Source organism: Hypanus sabinus, chromosome 4 (assembly GCF_030144855.1).
Source record: "Hypanus sabinus isolate sHypSab1 chromosome 4, sHypSab1.hap1, whole genome shotgun sequence".
NCBI lineage: Eukaryota > Metazoa > Chordata > Chondrichthyes > Myliobatiformes > Dasyatidae > Hypanus > Hypanus sabinus.
In genome coordinates, this window is record NC_082709.1 from 92,672,129 (window position 1) to 92,693,541 (window position 21,413).

General features: G+C 44.4%; 1 protein-coding gene across 3 annotated transcripts in view; it reads left to right on the forward strand.

Moving 5' to 3' along the window:
- adcy5 (adenylate cyclase 5) overlaps window positions 1-21,413 on the forward strand; it is a 469,096-nt gene that overhangs the window by 272,876 nt on the left and 174,807 nt on the right. For all 3 annotated transcript variants that reach the window (XM_059967665.1, XM_059967666.1, XM_059967667.1), the window contains 3 exons: window positions 805-963; window positions 5,395-5,536; window positions 12,746-12,871. In XM_059967665.1, coding sequence (XP_059823648.1) covers window positions 805-963; window positions 5,395-5,536; window positions 12,746-12,871 — 427 coding nt within the window. The remainder of the gene's footprint in view (window positions 1-804; window positions 964-5,394; window positions 5,537-12,745; window positions 12,872-21,413) is intronic.

Below are 21,413 nucleotides of genomic sequence, written 5' to 3' on the forward strand. Positions count from 1 at the left end.
TAGGTATTAAAAACATTAAATAAAATAAGTAGTGCACAAAGAGAGCAAAAGTAGTGATTTTGTGTTTGTTATCAGTTTGGGAATCGGATGGCAGAGGGGAAGAAGCTTTCCCTAAAAAGTTGAGTGTTGGTCTTCAGGCTCCTGTACCCCTCCCTGACAGCAGCAATGAGAAGGTTGTGGGCACGTTCTGGGTGGCGAGGGGCTTCAACAGACAGTGTGTCATAAAGATGAATACCTCTTTCTTAAGGCCTTACCTTTTGAAGATACCCTCATTGGTGGGGAGGCTGGTGCCCATGATGGAACTGACTGAGTTTGCAACCTTCTGCAGCTTTTTCCGATCCTGTGCAGTGGCCCTTCTGAATCAGACAGTGATGCAACCAGTTAGAGTACTGTCCAAGCTACATCTGTGGAAATTTGCAAGATAGGGACTTGATTCATTGATGGGCCCTCTGACAGTTCAGCTGTTGAATGTCAGTCCATAGGATTGTGAAAAGCAGTAAATTAATTATAAATACAAGAGATTCTGCAGATGCTGGAAATCTTGAGCAACAAACACAAAATTCAGCAAGTGAGGCAGCATCTACAGAGAGAAATAGCCAGTTTATGTTTTGGGCCCACAGTCATCAGGACTGGAAAGGAAGGGGCAGGTCAGAATAAGGAGGTGGAAGGAGTACAAGCTGGCAGGTGAGGGGAATGTGAGGTGGTGGGGGAGGGGGTTGAAGGGGAAGAAGCCAGAATAAGGAGGTGGGGGAGGGGAAGGTGTCTGTTGCCATTTGATATAATTTCTGTTTCTGCCTCCCACAGGTTGGTGCGAGAGGTGACAGGAGTGAACGTGAATATGCGCGTTGGGATTCACAGTGGCCGAGTGCACTGCGGGGTCCTGGGACTCCGCAAGTGGCAGTTCGATGTCTGGTCAAATGACGTCACCTTGGCCAACCAAATGGAAGCAGGAGGCAAGGCAGGGTAAGAATTGCCTCTCAGCTGGACAAACACAACGCCAAATAAAATAGAACCATTGATCATGACTACTCTTCCTTACCATCCTCTCATCCTACATAGGCACTAGGCCTCTCTATTCCCATTTTCTGGTATTGGTCCGTTTCAGTTTGCATAGGAAGTGAATTACAGATGGATCACTTAAATGGCCTCCCATATCCTGACAGTTTCACTCTCGCCCTGCAGATGTGATGCTCGGATGTCCAACTCTGTTGTTCGAATGGAACTGATTAGACAGCTCTCTCTCTCTCTCTCTCCCTCCCTCCCTCCCCCCCCCTCTCTCTCTCTCTCTCTCTCTCTCTCTCTCTCTGACCCCTCCCTCTCTTCTCCCTTTCCCCCTCCTCCCTCTTCTCCCTCTCCCCTCTCCTTCCCCCTCTCCCTTTCCCCTCCCCCTCCCTCTCCATCTGCATTTGTCAGGGATGGGGTTAGAGGCAGATATATTAGGGATATTTAAGAGCCTCTTAGATAAGTACATGAATGAGAGAAAAATGGATGGCTATGTGGGAAACAAGTACAGGGATTAGATTGTCTTAAGAGTAGGCTAAAAGGTCACGGGCCGAAAGGCCTGTTCTGTGCTGTAGTGTTTTATGTTCTATGCCCTTGGTTTATGGAGTTGCTGCTGCAGCTACATAACCTTATTACTCTTGTCGAGTGTACGTGTTACACGAGTGACCACCTTGACTACACCATAATTTTTCCCTAGTTAACCTGACACGCAGGAAACTGCTGGAGGAACCACTCTGTGGAGTAAAGGATTGGAGATGGCAGGGATGGGGGTGGGGAGAGAGATGCTCATGTTCAGAACAGAATGAGTTAATAGGCCACCATCACTGTCTGGCTGCAAAACTGTTATGCAGAAGATGAATCTGTCAATAATCTCTCATCTCATTAAACTGCTGGCCTGGCTCTGGATTCAGTAACACGGACAGACAGGGAAAACTGGGAGTGGGTTTCCCTGAAGAGCTTGAGAAGTGTTCAAATTCACGTAGGGTCTGGAAGAACCCCTCAAATCTTGTCTGCCTTTTAGTAAGATCACCCTATTCCTTTCCCTGAACTAACTCCATACTTGTGATTCCCTCAAAATCCAAAGATCAGTCTACTTCTTCAATAAATCAGAACACCACTTCACTGTTTTGCTCTGTGTTTGCCCTTTGTAGTTATTAATTTGTAATGTTTTTCTTCTGTTGTAACCTCTGGTAATGTTTAATGTATTGCATTTTACTGCTACTGCAATGCAATAAATTTTGTGATATTTGTCAGTAATAATAAATCCGATTCTGGTAAGCAGAAAACTTCACAAGGCCACAAAGGAGAATTAATCTATTATCGTGTACATATACAGTATCTAAATGGGACTAAATTGCCATTTATAGTATGAACTCGATGGGCGAAATGTGTCACGGCTTAGAGAGTTTGAAAGATAGTTGGTGCTTTGCGCTTTAATTCTCTTTTATATAAAAGGATCAGATCACAGCCCTGGAACAGTATTGTACTGAATTGATCAAAACAAGACTCACAGAACTGCACTCCAGACACCAGAATTAGCATGCTTCTGTTTAATATCATGACCAGTTTTTCTGGAGTCATTGATCCTCACTGACTGGGCATGTCTCAGAATCAATCGATAGCAGCAAGGCAGCTCTGGTTGCTCCCTTTATCCTGAGCTCTAGAGAGAGGCGAGGACAATCCCTTACACCAACACACACAAAACGCTGGCGGTACTCAGCAGATCAGGCAGCGTCTATAGAGGGGAATAAACAATTGATGCTTTGGCCCTTCTGTTCTTGAAAGGATGGGGGCAGAAGACAGCAAAGGAGGGTGGGGGAGGAGGGATGACATCAGAAGCGAGGAGGTGTTAGGTCAGAGAGGTAAAGGGCTGGAGAAGAATGAATCTGATATGAGAGAAGAGTAGACCATGAGAGAAAGGAAAGGAGGAAAGAAGGGGAAATGACATCAAATCGAGTTCATGCCATCTTGCTCTGTCATATAAGCATGGTTTTGAGCCACGCTGACTCAGCAACCCCTGACAAACCCAATTAACCCTCACCTAATCTCAGGACAATTTATACTGACCAATTAACCTACCCAGCACGTCTTTGGCCTGTGGGAGGAAACCAGAGCAGCAGGGGAAAACCTGGGCTGAACTCTGTAATGCCCTGAGCTATGATAGCCCCACACTAACCACTATGCTACCAGGGCCTCAGTTGCACAGTACAAGGTATAACACTGGCAGAATGCAGAACACAGTGTGACAGCCTCAGAGAAAATGCAGTGCAGCTAGCCAAAAATCCACCTTATCGTCCTTGGGAACCCTTCAAAAATCTTAAAACAGGCAAGTAAACACTAGCTCAGGCTTCTGTATTTTCTGCCCGATGGAATAGGGGAGATGAGAGAGTGTCTGGGGTGTGTGTGGATTTTGATTATGCTGACTGCTATACTGAGGCAGCAAGAAAATTGATGTAGAGAGTCCATGGTGGAGAAACTCATTGTTGCTGCCTCTTACACTCTTGTTTCGCTTCCTCTAGTGCAATCACTGACTATCTGCACTTTCTCTCCCACACTTTCTGAGTGGAGACCCGAGAGGAGTGGGACCTGGAGCAGCGTCTGAAGGGAGAAAAGAATTCCCGCATTGCTGCCTGGACTAGAGAGCATGTCTTATGAGGATAGGGTGAGCAAGCTAGGGCTTTTCTTGTTGGAGCGAAGGAGGGTGAGAGATGACTTGGTAGAGGTGTATAAGATGATACAAGACTTAGCTCGAGTGGATAGCCAGATACTTTTTCCCAGGGCAAGACAGCTAATATGAGGGGTATCATTTTAAGGTGATTGAAGCAAAGTATAGGTGGGATGTCAGAGGAATGTTTTTTACACAGAGAGTGGTGGGGGCGTGGAATGTCAGGGGTGGTGGTAGAGGCAGATACATTAAGGTATTTAAGAGACTCAGATAGGCACATGGATGATAGAAACTTCCCGTAAGATGGGGATGCGTTTGATTGCAACAGCCTCTATGGGATCAACCAGAGAAGTTGCTGTCTTTTATAAAAGTATTTTTAATGCTTGCAAGATCCTGCTGGACATTAAGACCTTAAAGTACTCGAGTTCTACCCCATCATTGAGATGCTCGATGGCGGAGTAATTGAAGGAGCTGGACTTGTGCAGATCGTCCTACCATCTGCGTCAGAGAGGCATTGGAGGAATCGATGTGATTGTTTGAGTCGCTTTTCTTGTGATTGCAAGACGCTCTTGGACATTATTAATGTAGAATACTGCGAGTCCGATTCATTGATTTACTGTTGGACAGCAGGAACAGACGGTAGGGAAGCTGCATGGTCTCATCGTAGCAAGGACTAGGCCTCAAACCACGGTGTCACCTGCTGACATCTGTCCAGGAGAGAGGCATTGGAGTCGGTGCATCCCACCAGAGTTGGTGTGGAGCAGCATCCAAGCTGGGGTTGGTGCTGCACCCAACTGTTTGCTCAGCAGAAGACAAGTTGTATTGTGTTCAACTGTAGATTGCTGCAACATTCATGGACTCGGGGACTTGGACTATATTTTTTCTGAGCGACTGTATTTTACTGATACCTTGTATGTGCTTGCAATCTTATATGTAATTTGTGCCGTGTGTGACTGTTGGTTCTGTGTTTTGCACTAGCAATGCTATTTTGTTTGATTGCATGCATGGATATTCATGTATGGTTGAATAACAATTAAACTTAAACTTGAACTTAAACTTGAAAAAATTGGAGAGCCATGTAGGAGGCAAGGTAACTTTGTCACTTTTCCTAAACAAGAACTTGTCAACTTCCGCTTTAAACATACCCAATGGCTTGGTCTCCACATTCATCTCTGGCAATGAATTTCTCAGATTCACTATCCTCTGGCTAAAGAAATCCCTCCTCATCTGATGTAACCAGTCGACATTTCAAGTCAAGGCCCTTCATCAGGACTGAAAAGGGAGGGAGAAAGTCAGAATGAGAAGGTATGGGAGGGGGGTGGAGTACAAGCTGGCTGGTGATAGGTGAAACCAAGTGAGGGGCTAAGGTAGGTGGGTAGGGGAGAGGGATAAAATGAGAGGCTTAGAGATGGTAGATAGGTAGAAAAAGCAAAGGGCTGAAGAAGAAGGAATTCATATCCTTATCAATCTTCTTGGTCACTTTTTCAAAGAACAAATTTATTCGATACATTTCCCATGCATAAAGTCACACTGACTATCCCTAATCAGTCCTTGCCTTTCCAAATGTGTTTCATTCCTGTCCCTCAGAATTCCCTATAGTAAACTTATTCAGCACTGACGGTAGGCCTGTCGTATGCTGGCTTGTCCTTATAACTCTCGATGAGTCTCTGAAGTTCTCAGTCTGCATAATTTTTTTAACTGATCTCGCTCTCTCTCTGTACCTGCAGGAGAATCCACATTACCAAAGCCACGCTAAACTACCTTAACGGGGATTACGAAGTGGAGGCAGGTTACGGCGGTGACAGGAATGCTTACCTGAAGGACCACAACATCGAGACCTACCTCATCATGGGCTGCAGCCAGAAACGGGTAAAGCGCAGTGGGCTGACACCAATCAGTAAATAGAGCCTGCTACACCGTTGACTATTGTAGCAGACCCTTGCCCATATTTGCCCCTATATGATGTCCTGAAGAAAGGTCTTAGCCTGAAACAAGGATTCTTTATTCCCCTCCATTGGTGCTGCCTGACTTGCTGAGTTCCTTCAGCACTGTGTGTTTCTTCACTGTACCCTGGATTCTCGCAGTTGCCAATTGTATATCTGTTTCAGTACAATATTCATTTGCTAACTGACCTTCCAACCCTCTGGAATGGAGAATTCCTTTAGTATTGACTGTGTCCTTAGTCATGAAATTATCTCCAGCATTGAAAGAGATCATTCAGCCCTTCAGAGTTCACCTGTCTGGATGAGAGGACAAATGCTATTCGGAGATGTTGGACAAACTTGTGTTGTTTTCTTGGAATGGCGGAGGCTGAGGGGAAACCTGCAAGAGGTTCTTAAGATTATGGGATGAATAGATTGGCAACCAATGTCTAGGGTCAAAATGTCTTATTCTAGAGGGCATCCGTTTAAAATAAGAGGGTATACGTTTGAAGAAGATGTGCAGGACAAGTTTCTTATATAGAGAGTAGTGGGTGCTTGGAATGTGCTGCCATCATGGAGGAGGTACAGCAGTTGAGGGTCCACACTCAAAGTGCAATAATGATATGTGCAGAGATTGGAGAGATACCGATATTGTTTCACAGAAGTGATAAGTTTAGTTAGGCATTCAATTACTAGTTTAATTAGTTTGACTGAAGACCCCATTCCTGTCCTGTACTGTTCTATGGTAGTATAGGGGTTAGCGTAACGCTATTACAGCACCAAAGACTCAGGTTCAATTCCTGCCTGCCGCTCTCTGTAAGGAATTTGTACATTCTCCTTGTGACTCCTCTGGGTTCTCTAGTTTCTTCCCATGCACGGGTTAGTGGATTAATTGGTCACTTGGGTGTAATTGGGCAGCGTGGGCTTGTCCAGCCAGAAGGACCTGTTACTGTGTGTGTCTCGCAAAAGAAAATGGGCGAGCAGAATTGCACAGTGTGCTCCAAGTATGCCTAACCTAAACTTTTCTACAGCTACAACATGACTCCTATGCTCAATGGAGACAAGCATGCCATATGATTTCTGTACTACTCTATCTATCTGTGTTGATATTTTCACAAAATGTGGACAAGATCCAGATCCGTGCTTTGGCCCTCTGAATACCAGTTGACCAACGAACCTCTGTGCAGCCATGACCAGTTATGAAGTGTCCAAACACTGGTACACAGCCAAAAGACCCATGTCTACAGATGTACCATGGAGAGAATACTGATTGGTATGGAGTGGCCACTGCACAGCTTTGGAAAAATCTGCAGAGGGTTGCAAACTCAGCCAGCTCCATAATTGACACCCACCTCCCATCAATGACAACTTCTAAAGGCGAAGTTAAGGACACCTGCCACTCAGGACGTGCCCTCTTCTCATTAATACTATCAGGGAAGAGGTACAGGAGCTTGAAGACACGCACTCAACATTATAGGAACAGCTTCTTCCCTCTGCCATCAGATTTCTGAACTGTCCATGATCCCATGAACACTACCCACTATATTTGCTGTCCTTTTGCATGACTTATCTTTATATTTTAATAGACATTATATATTTCTTATTGTAATTTATAGAGTATTTTCTGCACCGTGCTGTTGCCAAAAAAACAACAGATTGTCAGTGATAATAAGCCTGATGTTGAGAGATTCAGATTTTGACACCTATTGGTACAGGATGGGATGCCAGGTGATTGGTCACTAAGCGTTAGGGCCGTGAGCAACTCATGAGATTGGCGAGGAAGCAGTAAAATCCGGGCTAGTTTGATAAATGCAACAGGCAGATGCCCACTTCTGTGTGGCATTGCAGGTAGATAGGGTGGTGATGTCAGCTCTCTGGCCTTCATTGTTCAGGGCACTGACTGTAGAAGGTGGGGTGTTATGTTGCAGTTGTAAGAGATGATGTATTTGGAATATTGTGTTCCATTCTAGTCAGCCTGCTTTAGGAAAGATGTCATTGATCTGGAAAGAGAGTTGACAGGATTTATGAGGATGTTGCCAGGACTCAAAAGACTGAATTATAGATAGAGGTTGAGCAGGTTGGGACTTATTCCATCGGAGTGAAGGAGAATAGGGATTGATGTTACAGAGGTGTATAAAATCAAGATTGGGTCAATGTACACAGACAGTACCTCAGGGTGGGGAAATCAAGAACCAAGAAACATAGTTTTAAGGTGGGAAAGGAGAGATTTAGTAAGAACTTGAGAGGCAATTTTTTTACCCAGGGAGTGGTCAGCATATAGAATGAACTGGCAGAGGAAGTAATTGAGGCAGGCCTGTTGGACAAGGACATGAATATGAAAGGGTTTGGTCAAATGGGACCAGCTGAGATGGGAATTTTGAGTGGTGTGGATGAGTTGGGCCACAAGCCTATTTCCACACTGTGTGACTGATTCTGCCCTCAGTGGCCACTTTATTAGGTACACCTGTACACCTGCTCATTAATGCAAATATCTAATCAGCCTATCATGTGGCCCTAACTCAATGCATAAAAGCTTGCAGATATGGTCAAGAGGTTCAGTTGTTGATCAGACCAAGCATCAGAATGGAGAAGAAATCAGATTGTGCTTGTTGGTCCCAGATGGGTTAGCTTGAGTATTTCAGAAACTGCTGATCTCCCGGGTTTTACATGAACAACATTTATTAGAGTTTACAAAGTGCTATGAAATACAAAAAAGAATCCAGTGAGTGGTTGTTCTGTGGACGAAAACGCCATGTTAATGAGAGAGGTCAGAGGAGAATAGACAAACTGGTTCAAGCTGACAGGAAGGTGACAGTATTAAATAACTACATATTACAATAATGGTATACAGAAGAGCATCTCTGAACAAACAACACGTCAAATCTTGAAGTGGAGAGGCTACAGCAGTAGAAGACTATAACATAGTGGGAAGTTCATTTGGTACAGGAGTTACCTAATAAAGTGGCCACTGAGTGTGTGACTGATTCTGTGTCTTGGTGGGGGCATCTGAGGTGGAGGCAATGTGGAGGCAGCAGTTTGCAAAACTGTGAAGGTGACATTGCAATTGTCTCAGTCCCAGAACAATTTGTCTTGTCTCCCCTATTGTTCAAATACCAAGCAGCTGAAAATGTCACCGATGAAAGTGAATTAAATCTTTATCTATCACAGATCAGATAATGTGCAAAGCAAAACCCCATCCCCTCGCCTCTCTTGAGACTTTATTTTTAGTTTTTTTTTATTTTCACTTGTAAAGTTCACGTTGAATGACTCACTCAGGCACCTGTTTCCAGCTGGTAATAAAACTTCACAGCATCAGTCCATGAAGATTGACACTAATGGGAAGGAATTAGTTCTTGGCTGTTACCATGGAGTGGTTTACAAATGCTCCCCTCCTGATAATTCGGCTCCATTGAATTCTGCCTATCTTAAACTTATAACTTCGCAGAAGGAGGTTATTCAGTTCATTGTGCCCATGTTGCCTACTGAAACACTAATTCCAACACATCCATTCTCCATTTTCTGATAATTCAGTCACTTGCTTATGTAAATCAACTCCCCTCTGAGCTCTGCTACCCACCTACACTAGGGGCCACTAATAGTGGCCAATTAACTTAAATACCCATGCATATTTAAGATCCAAGTTCAAGTTTAATTATTATTCACCATGCTTGTCATGTATACAGCTAAACGAAAATTGTTCCTCCGGGACTAAGTTGCAAAACACTGTACGTATAGTCACACAATGCACACACCACATATAGTTATGATAGCACATACAGTCACAAAATAATAATAGCACAATGCCCTGAGTGTCATAGCCTGAAGATCGATGGCACATGGGATGTTGTCCTGGCGCCACATTTCTGCAGGAACACGAACACAGCAGTCCATTGTCTTGTATTAGTGCAGCTGTAGACGAAAGCAGTCCTGCTTGTTTTCCAAGGAGCGAACACTAGAGAGCAGCACCTGTGGGAGAGCTGGTCTGCAGGGCCAGCCTCTACCCCAGTGCAGATTTCAGCATGCCTGCAATGTCTCTGTTCTTCCCCATGTCGCCTGTGGCACCTCCTCCCCTTGCAGTGACATGCAACACTGCAATGTCAGTGCCTGGTCCACGCAACAACCGTGGCCACACCATCGGGTTTGCCAATGAACTAACAAAATGGACTTGCAGAATCTTGTGGCAACCATGTCCAACAGGGTCTTGTGATCACAAGAATAACATTTGCACCAGTTGTTGGACAAAGTGAACCACCATCTTAACTGAAATTGCGGAGTCCCTGTCTCCACCTCCATGAGTGTATTTTAGTTGGAGTGTGGTGTGCACAAAGGGAAGGTAGAGCAGCTTAAGTTGAGAATTCCCAAGGTTCAGCTGCCAGTGGTGGAACAAATGGAAGCAGATCTGTAGAGAACTTGGATGAATATGAAGCTCTTCAAACTCTTCGGAAGTTGGAGCATCTGGGAGAAGCTCAGAAGAGCATAAGACAGTGGAACAGTATTAGGCCATTCAGCCCATCACATCTGCTCCACGATTTCATCATGGTTGATTTATTATCCCTCTCGATTCCATTCTCCTGCCTTCTCCTGTAACCTTTGCAGTCCTTATTAATCAAGAACCTATCAACCACCGCTTTAAATACACCGAATAACATAGCCTTCAGAGCTGTCTGTGGCAATGAATTCCACAGGTTCACCACTCTCTGACTAAAGAAATAGCTCTTCATCTCTATTCTAAAGGGATGTCCTTCTATTCTGAGGCTGAGCCTTCTGGTCCTAGACTCCCTCATTATAGGAAATATCCTCTCCACCTCCACTCTATCTTGGCCTTTCAGTGGTGCCAATGAGCGATGAGCAATGTTTATCATATGCACATTGAAACTTACAATAAAATATGTCATTTTGCATCAGCAACAACATGTGCTGGGGCAGCCCGCAAGTGTTGCCATAGTTCTGGCGCCAACATAACCAACTTAATACCTCTAGCCGCAAAGTCTTTGGAACCAGAGCAGCCAGAGGAAACCTACGTGGTCCGGAGGAGAATGTACAACCTCCTTACTGGCAGCGGCAGGATTTGAACCCAGATTGCTGGTGTGGTAAAACGCTGAGTTACTGTCCAGTCTCAATGAGGATGTGCACATTCCACACCAGCAGCACCCGAGATAGGTTTCAGACCCAGGTCCCTAGAGTGATCAGGCAGAAGCACTAATTAATTCATCACCATTCCAACTAATCCAATTCCAGAGAATTTTAACTTGAATGATCAGAGGCTAGGAATTTACCCAGTGGACTCTAACATTACTTGACAGAAGATCAGAGCAATTGCTGTTTAGGCAAGCCATCTGGCAGTAAGGGTGAGAAGGAATCGCTGAGGGAATTCCTTGAGAATTACTGACTATGTCAACAAACTTCTCCATATGACAGTGCAGACCAAGGTTAAGGCATTGTCACAATCAGCCTCAGTGTTGGGGAGACTACTTGTCCTTTTAACCCTCTCATCTCAGCTCAGGATTATTGTCGCTGAGTACAAGCACAAGAGATTCTGCAGATGCTGGAAATCCAAAGCAACACACACACACACACAGCACACAGCAGGTCAGGCAGCAACTGCGAAGGGGAAACAGACAATTTTTGGGCTGAGACCGATAAAGAAGTGGCAGAAGCCAGAATAAGAATGGGGGGGGGGGGAGTAGGGGATGGAGGACAAACTAGCAGGTGATACGTGAGACCAGTTGAGGGCGAGGGTGGGTGGGTGGTGGAGAGGAATGAAGTAAGGTGCTGGGAGGTGATAGGTGAAGGAGGTAAAGAGCTGAAGAAGAGGAATGTGATAGAGAGTACACTGGACCTTGGTAGAAAGGGAGAGGGGAGGGACACAGATGGGCAGGTGAGGAGAAGAAAAGGGAGCCAAAATGGGGAATCGAGAAAGAGGAGGGAGGAATTGAGGAGAATTACTGGCAGTAAGACAAATTGCTGTTCATGCCATCGGACATACATCTGTAAGTCTGTTGGGTTTGTCTACTGTATCCTGTGCTCCTTGTGTAGCCTCCACTATATCAGTGAGACCCAATGTAGGTTGGAGGACTGCTTCATCAAGTATCTTCACTCTGTCCACCAGAACAAGCGGGATTTCCCAATGGCCATCCATTTCAATTTGACTTCCCCTTCCCATTCCGACGTGTTGGTCCATGGCCTCCTCGAATGTCATAACAAGGCCACTCTCAGGTTGGAAGAGCAACATCTCATATTGTGTCTGGGTAATCTCCAAACTTTTCTTAAAACTTTGAGTGTGGACCCTCAAGCTGCTGTACCTCCTCCCTGATGGTAGTAATGCAAACAATGGCATGTCCCAGACAGTGGATGGTGGATGCTGCTGAAAGTTCCTGAGGCCTCTGAGAGTGGTGAAGAAACAGGCTAGGACTTTTTTGATTGGAGCACAGGAGACTGGCAGGCGATCTTTTCAAGGTGTATAACATCATGAGGGGCGTAGATAGTTTTTTCCCGGGGAAAAGGGAGGTGTAGAAAGGTCCTGATGGACAATTTTTTCCTGAAAATGTTGGTGGCTATATGAAAAGAGCTGCCAGCAGAAGTAGTTGAGACAGCTGCAATATGTTTGGACAGATACATGGATAGGAAGGGTTTAAAGTGATATTGACCAAATGTGGGTAAACTAGCTCAGATGGACAGTTTGGTCAGCATGGACAGTTTGGGCTGAAGGGCCTGTTTTTGTATAGTATAAGTGGTAGTGTAGTGGTTAGTGTAACGCTATTACAGTGTCAGCGATCACCATTCGGGGTTCGATTCCCGCCACCATCTATAAGGAGTTTGTACATTCTCCCGGTGACCATGTGTGTTTCCTCCGTAGAGTGCTGCAGTTTCACCCCACGTTCCAAAGTCGTACGGTTAGGGTTAGTGAGTTGTAGGTGTGCTATGTTGGTGCCAGAAGCATGGTGATATTTGAGGGCTAGCCAGCACAATCCTCTGATCTGATTTGAGTCAAATGATGTATATCACTGTATGTTTCAGTGTTTCGATGTACATGTGACAAATAAAGTTAATCTTATAGTATTGTCTTAAGACCCTATAATTTGATATGATCTCTGTTGCCGCCAGCATCTTTTTCCCTGTTGAGACTAATGCTGTCCCTGCTTTATTTTCACTGCAGAAGGAAGAGAAAGCAATGATAGCGAAACTGAACCGGACACGGTCTAACTCGATATCCAATCTTGGCTCGCCATGGAACGTGGAGCGTCAGTTCTACAACCACATTTCCAAAGAGATGAAGACTATGGTAAGGAAAAACAGCTTTTTGTATACACTCAGTGGCCACTTCATTAGCAACATCTTTACACCTGCTTGATAACATCTAATCAGCCAATCATGTGGCAGCAGCTCAATAAATAGAAGCATGCAGACATGGTCAAGAGGTTCATTTGTTGTTCAGACCAAATGTCAGAATGGGGAAGAAATGTGATCTAAGTGACATTGACCATCGAATGATTGTTGGTGCCTGATAGGGTGGTTTGAGTATCTCAGAAACTGCTGATCCTCTGGGATTTTCATGCACAACAGTCTCTGGAGTTTACAGAGAATGGTATGCAAAGCAAAATCATCCAGTGAGTGGCAGTTCTGTGGGCAAAAATACCTTGTTAAGAGAGGTCAGAGGAGAATAGCCTGATTGGTTCAAGATGTCAGGAAAGTGACAGTAACTCAAATGTGCTACCACAGTGGTGTGAAGAAGAGCATCTCTGAATACATATCATGTTGAACCTTGAAGTGGATGAGCTACAGCAAAAGACCACACCAGGTTCCTCTGCTGTATCTAACAAAATGGCAACTGAGTGTATATATTGTACTTATATAGCAGCTATCATAACAACTGTTGCATCTTGAAGTACTTTTGAAATGTTTCTACAGACATAATGTACTCAGTAATATCCATATTACTGTACTGTAGAGAAGGAGGCCATTTGGCCCATCCACTCTATGCTGACACATAAAACAAACCTCTCCCCCCACTAATTTTCCCTGTGGCCTATTCTTTCCACATTCCCATCAACTGCATCATATTCTACCATTCACTAGGAACGGCATACTGTGGCCAATTAACCTACAAAACCTCCGGGTTTTCTGAGTGTGAGGGGAAGTCAGAGTCTTTCTCCCAGAGTGGACACACATGCTGTCACAGGGAGAACATGGAAACTCCACTGAAACTTTACCAGAATCAGCATCAGTATAGTGCAAAACATTAAAAATTGCTATGTTACAATAACAAATATTTTAAAAAAATAAGCAATGCAAAAATTGGGCTGGGTCTGTCCAAACCAGAAGCCTTGGATAAATAGTTCAGTGTGTTTTGCTCTCAGTATGAGGGATAAAGCCTTCACCTCCGGAGGCCAACAGGGGCTCAAGAAGTACCACAATGATTTACAGAGAACCATCAAGGTAGCAAAACGGCAACACAGGGACAAAATCCAGTCACAACTCTGTGACAATGACTCATGCAGCGTAGGGCAAAGACTGCACGCCATCGCAGACTTCAGAAGAAACGCAGCTGTATAGCCAACATTGCCGCCTTGCTCCCAGACGAGCTAAATGTTTTTTAAGCTCAGTCTGAGGATGATAGGACTGAACCCCCGAGGAGAGCCGCCGACAAGACCTACTCCTTGGTCATTCTAGGACCTGCTCCTAGGACATTCTAACGAGTCAACAGCCGCAAGGCAGCGGGTCCAGTTGGCATCCCAGGGCACATCCTCAAAGTGTGTGCAGAACAGCTGGCTGGTTTGTTTACGGACATTTTTAATCTCTCCCTCCCAGTGTGTAGTGCCTCCTGTTTCAAATCATCCATCATTGTTCCTGTACGTAAGAAAACCAAGGTAGCATGCCTGAACAATTGGTACCTTGTCCTCTCTCACCTCAATTATAAGCAAATGCTTTGAGAGGCTGGTTAAAGACTACATCTGCAGCTTACTACCACCCACACTGGACCCCCTACAATTCACCTACCGATGGAACTGGTCTACCAATGACGCCATAGCCACAGCACTACACACCGTCCTCATTCACCTGGAGAAAAGGGATGTTTATGTGAGAATGCTGTTCCTGGACAGCATTCAACACCATAATTCCCTCCAGACATGACAAGAAGCTCAGAGGCCTCAGCCTGCACCCTGCCTTGTGAAGCTGATCCCAGACTTCCTATCAGAATGGTAGTAAGGATGGGCCCCCTAACCTCTGCCCCTCTGACCCTCAACGCAGGTGTCCCCCAGGGTTGTGGCCTGATCAAATTTGCAGATGACAAGACTTTGATCGGTCTTATTTCTAGCGGTGATGAGACAGCCTACAGAGGAGAGTTTGACACCCTGACCCAGTGGTACCAGGAAAACAACCTCTCCCTCAATATCCAAAAAACAAAAAAGCTGATTGTGGATTACAGGAGGAACGGAGAAAGGCTCTCCCCAATCAATGTCTGCAGTTGTGAGGGTGAGTTCCTTGGTGTACCCATCACCGATTATCTCACCTGGACTGTACACACCGGCTTTGGGGCAAGAAAAGCAAAACAGCTTCTCTTCCACCTCAGGCAACTGAAGAAGTTGGGAAATCCTCAAGACCTTCTTCAGGGGCACCACTGAGAGCATCCTGACTGGCTGTATCACCGCCTGGTGCGGGAACTGCACCAACCTTGCTCACTGGGCACTACAGATGTCCAGCACATCTGTGAATGTGAACTTCCCTCTACTGAGGACATTTATAGCAGCGGGTGCAGAGAGAAGGTCTGGAAGATCAGGACACCAGTCCCCCCCAACCATAAACTGTTTCAGCTGCTTCCGTCTGGCAAATGGTACTGTAACATTAAAGCCAGGACCAACAAGCTACAGGGCAGCTTCTTTCTACAAGCCATTAGACTTTTAAATTCAATGTCTGTACATTGCAACCGAGCCATAACGCAGAAATTTTTGCTCCCTTACATTGTGGGATGGATGTAAGATTTAAATAAATTCTAACTCTAATTCTAAAAGGCAAGGTAGTGTTCATGGGTTCATGGTCCATTCAGAGGGGAAGAAGATGTTCCTAATCAATTGAGTGTGGGTCTTCAAGCTCTCGTACTTCCTCCCTGATAGAAAAGAGGGCAGTGACAGTCCATAATGAGGGAGGCTAGCGTCCGTGGTTACCAGAGGGCAGGATTGAATCTGAATCACTGAAGGTGCACAGCATTATGGAAGCATGGTGGTTAACGTAACATTATATAATAGGGCCAGCTACTATCTATAAAGAGCTTGTGTGTTCTCCCTGTGGCCACGCGGATTTTCTGCGAGTGCTCCAGTTTCCTCCTACATTCCAAAGACGTATGGGTCTATAAGCTCACTGATCATATGGATATAATTGGACAGCACAGGCTTGTTAGGCTGGAAGGGCCTGTATCTCTAAATTTTTTTTAATGTGAAGCAACAGCCCTTCCAAGCAAATTCAAGTAATCTTGGTTGAGTAATATTTCACAGATTGCAGGAGTTAGCTCCCTTGGCCTTTGCAATCGTCTACATTTCTTTCACATTTACCAGCACATCCTCAGTACTACCATGAATCAACTCATATTTCAGCTCTGAAGTCTCTAGAGGGGGACGTGGACCCACAACCTTCTGACTCAGAGTCCAGAGTGCTGACAACAGAGCTACGAGTAAGAAAGGGATTATTGACATTCAATCTAACAGATCAGCTCAGCAATGTCTATGAACACTGGTGCTAGGAGAGGACTTCAGAAATAGGGACTTTGACATTATGATCATGAAACTGCTGTAGTGGGATAACACAAGTGGAATTATAGTGGGAATTTTAATGAGCCATGTGTTGACGTGTATAATAGCTCATTTAAGACAATAAATATCCCAGGACATTTCATTGGAACATGTCCAGCTGAGTCACAATAGAAAATAGCGGATGGCCACAAGGAGATTTTAAGAATGAGCTTTATGGTCAGAGGACTTATTGAGAAAATAAATCCCAAGGTCAGGATGCTGCCCAGACTAGAGGACATATCTGTGAATCTAGGTGAAGCAAGTTATGGCTTTTCTCTTTGGAGTGAAGGAGTTTGAGAGGTGATGCTATAGAGGTGTGCAGGATCTAAGAGGCATAGATCGAGTGGATAGTCAAGAACCTTTTTGTGTGGCAGAAACAGCTAATTTGAATGGGCATAATTTTACGGTGACTGGCAAGAAGTGTAGAGGGATGTCAGAGTTAAGTTTTTCTCCAGAGTGTGACGAGTACATGGAACACCCTGCTGAAAGTGGTGGTAGAGGCAGGCATATTAGAAAATCATAGATAGGGACATGGTTGACAGAAAAATTGAAGATTATGCAGGACGGAAGGGATGGAATGATCTTCGAGTACAGTGGTGCTAGAAAATTTGTGAACCTGTAAAATTTTTGCTCTTTCTGCATAAATATGAACTAAAATGTGATCAGATCCTCATGTAAGTCCTAAAACTAGATATGGAGAACCCAATTAAAAATAACAAAAAAATTATACTTGTTCATTTATTTATCGAGAAAAATGATCCAATATTACATGTATGTGTTGGGAAAGGTATGTGACTCTCTGGGGTAATGCCTTCTACAGAAGCTATTTGGAGTCAGGTGTTCCAATCAATGAGATGAGATTGGAGGTGTGGGCTGTAGAGGCGCCCTGCCCTATAAAAAAAGACACACAAAGTCAGGTTGCTGACAGAGCCTACTCTTCTCAAGAAAGATATTTTTGTGTGCACCGTGCCTCGATCAAAACAACTTTCAGAGGACCTTAGAAGTGTAGAGACACGTGAAGCTGGAAAAAGCTATAAAAGCATTTCTAAAGACATGCGTGTTCATCAGTTCACAGTAAGAGAAATTGTCTACAAATGGAGGAAATTCAGTACTGTTGCTACTGTCCCTAGCGGTGGGCATCCTGCAAAGATCACACCAAGAGCACAGCGTGCAATGCTGAACGAGGTGAAAAAGAACCCAAGGGTAACAGCAAAAGACCTGCAGAAATCTCTAGAACTTGCTAAAGTGTCTGTTCATGTGTCCACTATAAGAAAAACACAACAAGAATAGTGTTCATGGCAGGACTCCACGCACTGCTCTCCAAAACAAAAAAAACATTGCTGAACGTCTCAAGTTTGCAAAAAATCACCCGAGTATTCTACAATGCCTCTGGGACAATGTTCCGTGGACAGATGAGACAGAAGTTGAACTTTTTGGCAGAAACACACTAGGTTTGCTATGTTTGATGGGAAAACAGCACTGCATACCAACACCAAAACCTCATCTCAACTGTAAAGCATGGTGGAATGAGCATCATGGTTTGGGGCTGCTTTGGTGCCCCAGGGCCTAGACAGCTTGCAATCATTGAGGGAACAATAAGTTCAAAATTCTATCAAGACATTTTACAGGACAATGTCAGGGTAGTGGTCCATTACCTAAAGCTTAATTAAAGTTCGATAATGCAAAAAGACAATGATCCCAAAGAGTAAACCAACAACAGAATGGTTTAAAAAGAAGAAAATCTGTGTTTTGGAATTGTTCAAGTCAAAATCCTGACTTTAATCCTATAGAAATGTTGTGGAAGGACCTGAAGCAAGCAGTTCATGCAAGGAAGCCCACCAACATCCTAAGAGTTGAAACAGTTTTGTAAGGAGGAAAGGCCTAAAGTTCCTCCAAGCTAATGTGCAGGACTGATCAAAAGTTATTGGAAATGTTTAGTTGAAGTTATTGCTGTACAGAGAGGGTCACACCAGTTACTGAAAACAAAGGGTCACATACTTTTTCCAACAAATACATGTAATGTTGGATCATTTTTCTGAAATAAATGAGCATGTTTAATGTTTTTTGTGTTATTTATTTAATTGGGTTCTCTTTATCTAGTTTTAGGACTTACATGAAGATCTGATCACATTTTAGGTCATATTTATGCAGAAACAGAGAAAAGTCTACAGGGTTCACAAGCTTTCTAGCACCACTGTACATAAAAAGGTCGACCTGTACTGTGGTGTATTGCTCTCTGCTCTATGTTCTTTACTTGAAAAGATAATTCCCAAAGTCAGGATGCCATTGGCTTCCATGGTTAGAACCAATTAATATCAGGGATACTCCAAAGACTAGAAAGGGAACATAACCAAGATGCCCCATGGATATTCTTTCAACATTAACATTGGTTCTCTGCAAACACAAACTTCTGCTTCATGTGTTTGGTACTAAATGCGTCATACCCACACTTCTCCTTGGGTAACTGTTAGGATGCAGAGGGGCTGAATGCCAAGAGGTGACTGACTTGTGCACAGTGTTTCCATTAACCCATCCTCCACTGTTCATCTTCTTTGACAAATCCCTGGTTAAAACCATAAGCACAGGAGATTCTGCAGATGCTGGAAATCCAGAGAAACACGCATGAAGTGCTGGAGGAATTCGGAAGGGCAGGCAGCATCAATGGAGGGGAATAAGCACTGAACTGTCTGCATATCCCAGCATCTGGAGATTGGCGTTCTTTCATCAGAACAAGGCCGAATCCCCTGTACTTCGTAAAAACAGTGAAATGGGATCCTTTACATTCCAGCTGAGAAAAGCAAAGGGGCCAAGCTCTAATGTTTCACCTAACAGGTGGACACTGACAGTGCAGGACTGCCATTGACTATTCAATGTAGTGCTAGTTCCAAAAAATAGTCAGTACCCAAAGTGTTGCATAGCACATAGTAGAGCACAGGAATCAGCCCTCTGACCGACTGTCTGTACTGAACACGTTGCCAAATTAAACTAATCCCATCTGCCTATATGATCCATGTCCCTCCATGTTCACGTGCCTGTCTAAATGCGTTGTAAACCAGTCAATTATATCTGCTTCCACTACCAGCCCTGGCAGCTTGTTCCAGACACTTATCATTCTCTGTGTAAAGTACTTACCCCATACATTTCCGTTAAACATTCCTTCTCTCATCCACAAAGATATGCCTTTTAGTACTTGTCAGTTTAGCCCTGGGATATAGACTCTGACTAGATTGTCTATCTGTGCCTCTCAACATTTTCTCTCAAACTTCTCTCAGCCTTCTATATCCAGAGAAAATCATGCAAGTAAGTCGGGCAGCATTTATGGAAAGGCATAAGGAGTTTACATTTTGGGCCAAAACCTTTCATCTGTCCAAACTCTCCTTCTAGCTCATGCTCTCTAATCTAGGCAACATCCCAAAAATCCTCTTCTGCATGAAAAAGGAGATCAATATCCTTCCTGTAATGGGCAACCAGAACCAACACTATGTTACAGATGCAACCCAACTAAAGTTTAATGACTACATGAGTTTCTGACTCTTATGCTCAATGCACCGGCTAGCATAGTGTACACCTTCTTTAGTACCCTCACCATCAGGGAGCTAAGGACCTGGACGTCAAAGTTCATAGGACATGGAGCAGAACTGGACCATTGGGCTCATCAAATCTGCTCCAGCTTTCCATCATGGCTGATTTATTATCCCTCTCAACCACACTCTCCTGCTTTCTGCCCATAACTTTGACAACTTAACTAATCAAGAAGCTATCAACCTCCGCTTTAATTATACCTAATGGCTTGGCTTCCACTTTTGCCTGTGGCAATGAATGCTACAGATTCACTACTCCTCTGGCTAAAGAAATTCCTGCATATCTCTGTTCTAAATGTTGGTGGGCGCCACGGTAGTTAACAGTTAGCGCAACACTATTACAGTTTGGGACGCCGGAGTTTGAAGTTCAATCCCAGCATCCTCTGCAAGGAGTCTGTACGTCCTCCCAGTGGATTGTGTGTGGGTTTTCTCCGGATGCTCTGGTTTCCTCCCACAGTCCAAAGATGTACCGGTTAGTAGGTTAATTGGTCATTGTAGATTAGGGTTAAGCTGGGGGTTGCTTGGTGGTGTGGCTTGAAGGACTGGACTGGAAGAGCTGATTCAGTGCTGTGTCTCCAAAGAGATAATGGATGTCCCTCCATTCTGAGGCTGCACCCTGTGGTCCAAGAAGTCCCTTGGTACTCCAAGGGATTAGCTTTATTTGTCACGTGCACATTGAAACATAAAGTGAAATGCATTATTTGTGATGTGCTGGATACAGCCTGCAAATGTCACCACACATAGCATGCCCACAGGTCACTAACCCACACAGTCACAGGGAGAATGTACAAACTCTTACAGATGACAGCAGGAATTGAACCCTGATCAATAATCCCTGGCCGTGTGAGTTGATTGTGCTGACCACCATGCTCTCGTGCTGCCCAGATGAGGGATTATAGGAGTACCCTTGCTTAATCTGACGTGTACTGCAGCTACAGACAGTTTACATTACCAGTCCCCTTTACAGTCCTGCCCATGGTTTTTGTGCTTTGTGATCTGGGGTGGAACTTTATAAATTGAACTAGAAATACAGAGCAGAACAGGCTTTTCCTTCCCAACGAACCACACAACACAGCAACCCAACTATATTAACACTAGTGTAATAGGACAACAATTTACAATGACCAATTAACCTACTCACCAGTACATCTTTGAAGTATGGGAGGAAACCCGAGCATCCGGAGGAAGTACATGGTCACAGGGAGAACGTACACGCTCTTTACAGGCAGTGCTGGAAGTGAAGTCTGAACTCTGAACGTGCTGGGCTGAAATAAACCATGTGGTCACAGGGAGAATGTACATTGCAGATGCTGCCTGGTCTGATGAGTGTTTCCAGATTTCTTTTGTAAATCACGGTTGACCAAGAGCTGGGCATTCCTTGGTAACCAGGTGATAGGTTTAACAAGCTCTGATCCTGTGTACCAATGATGTGGTTCCATTTTTTTAAACAACTCATTTA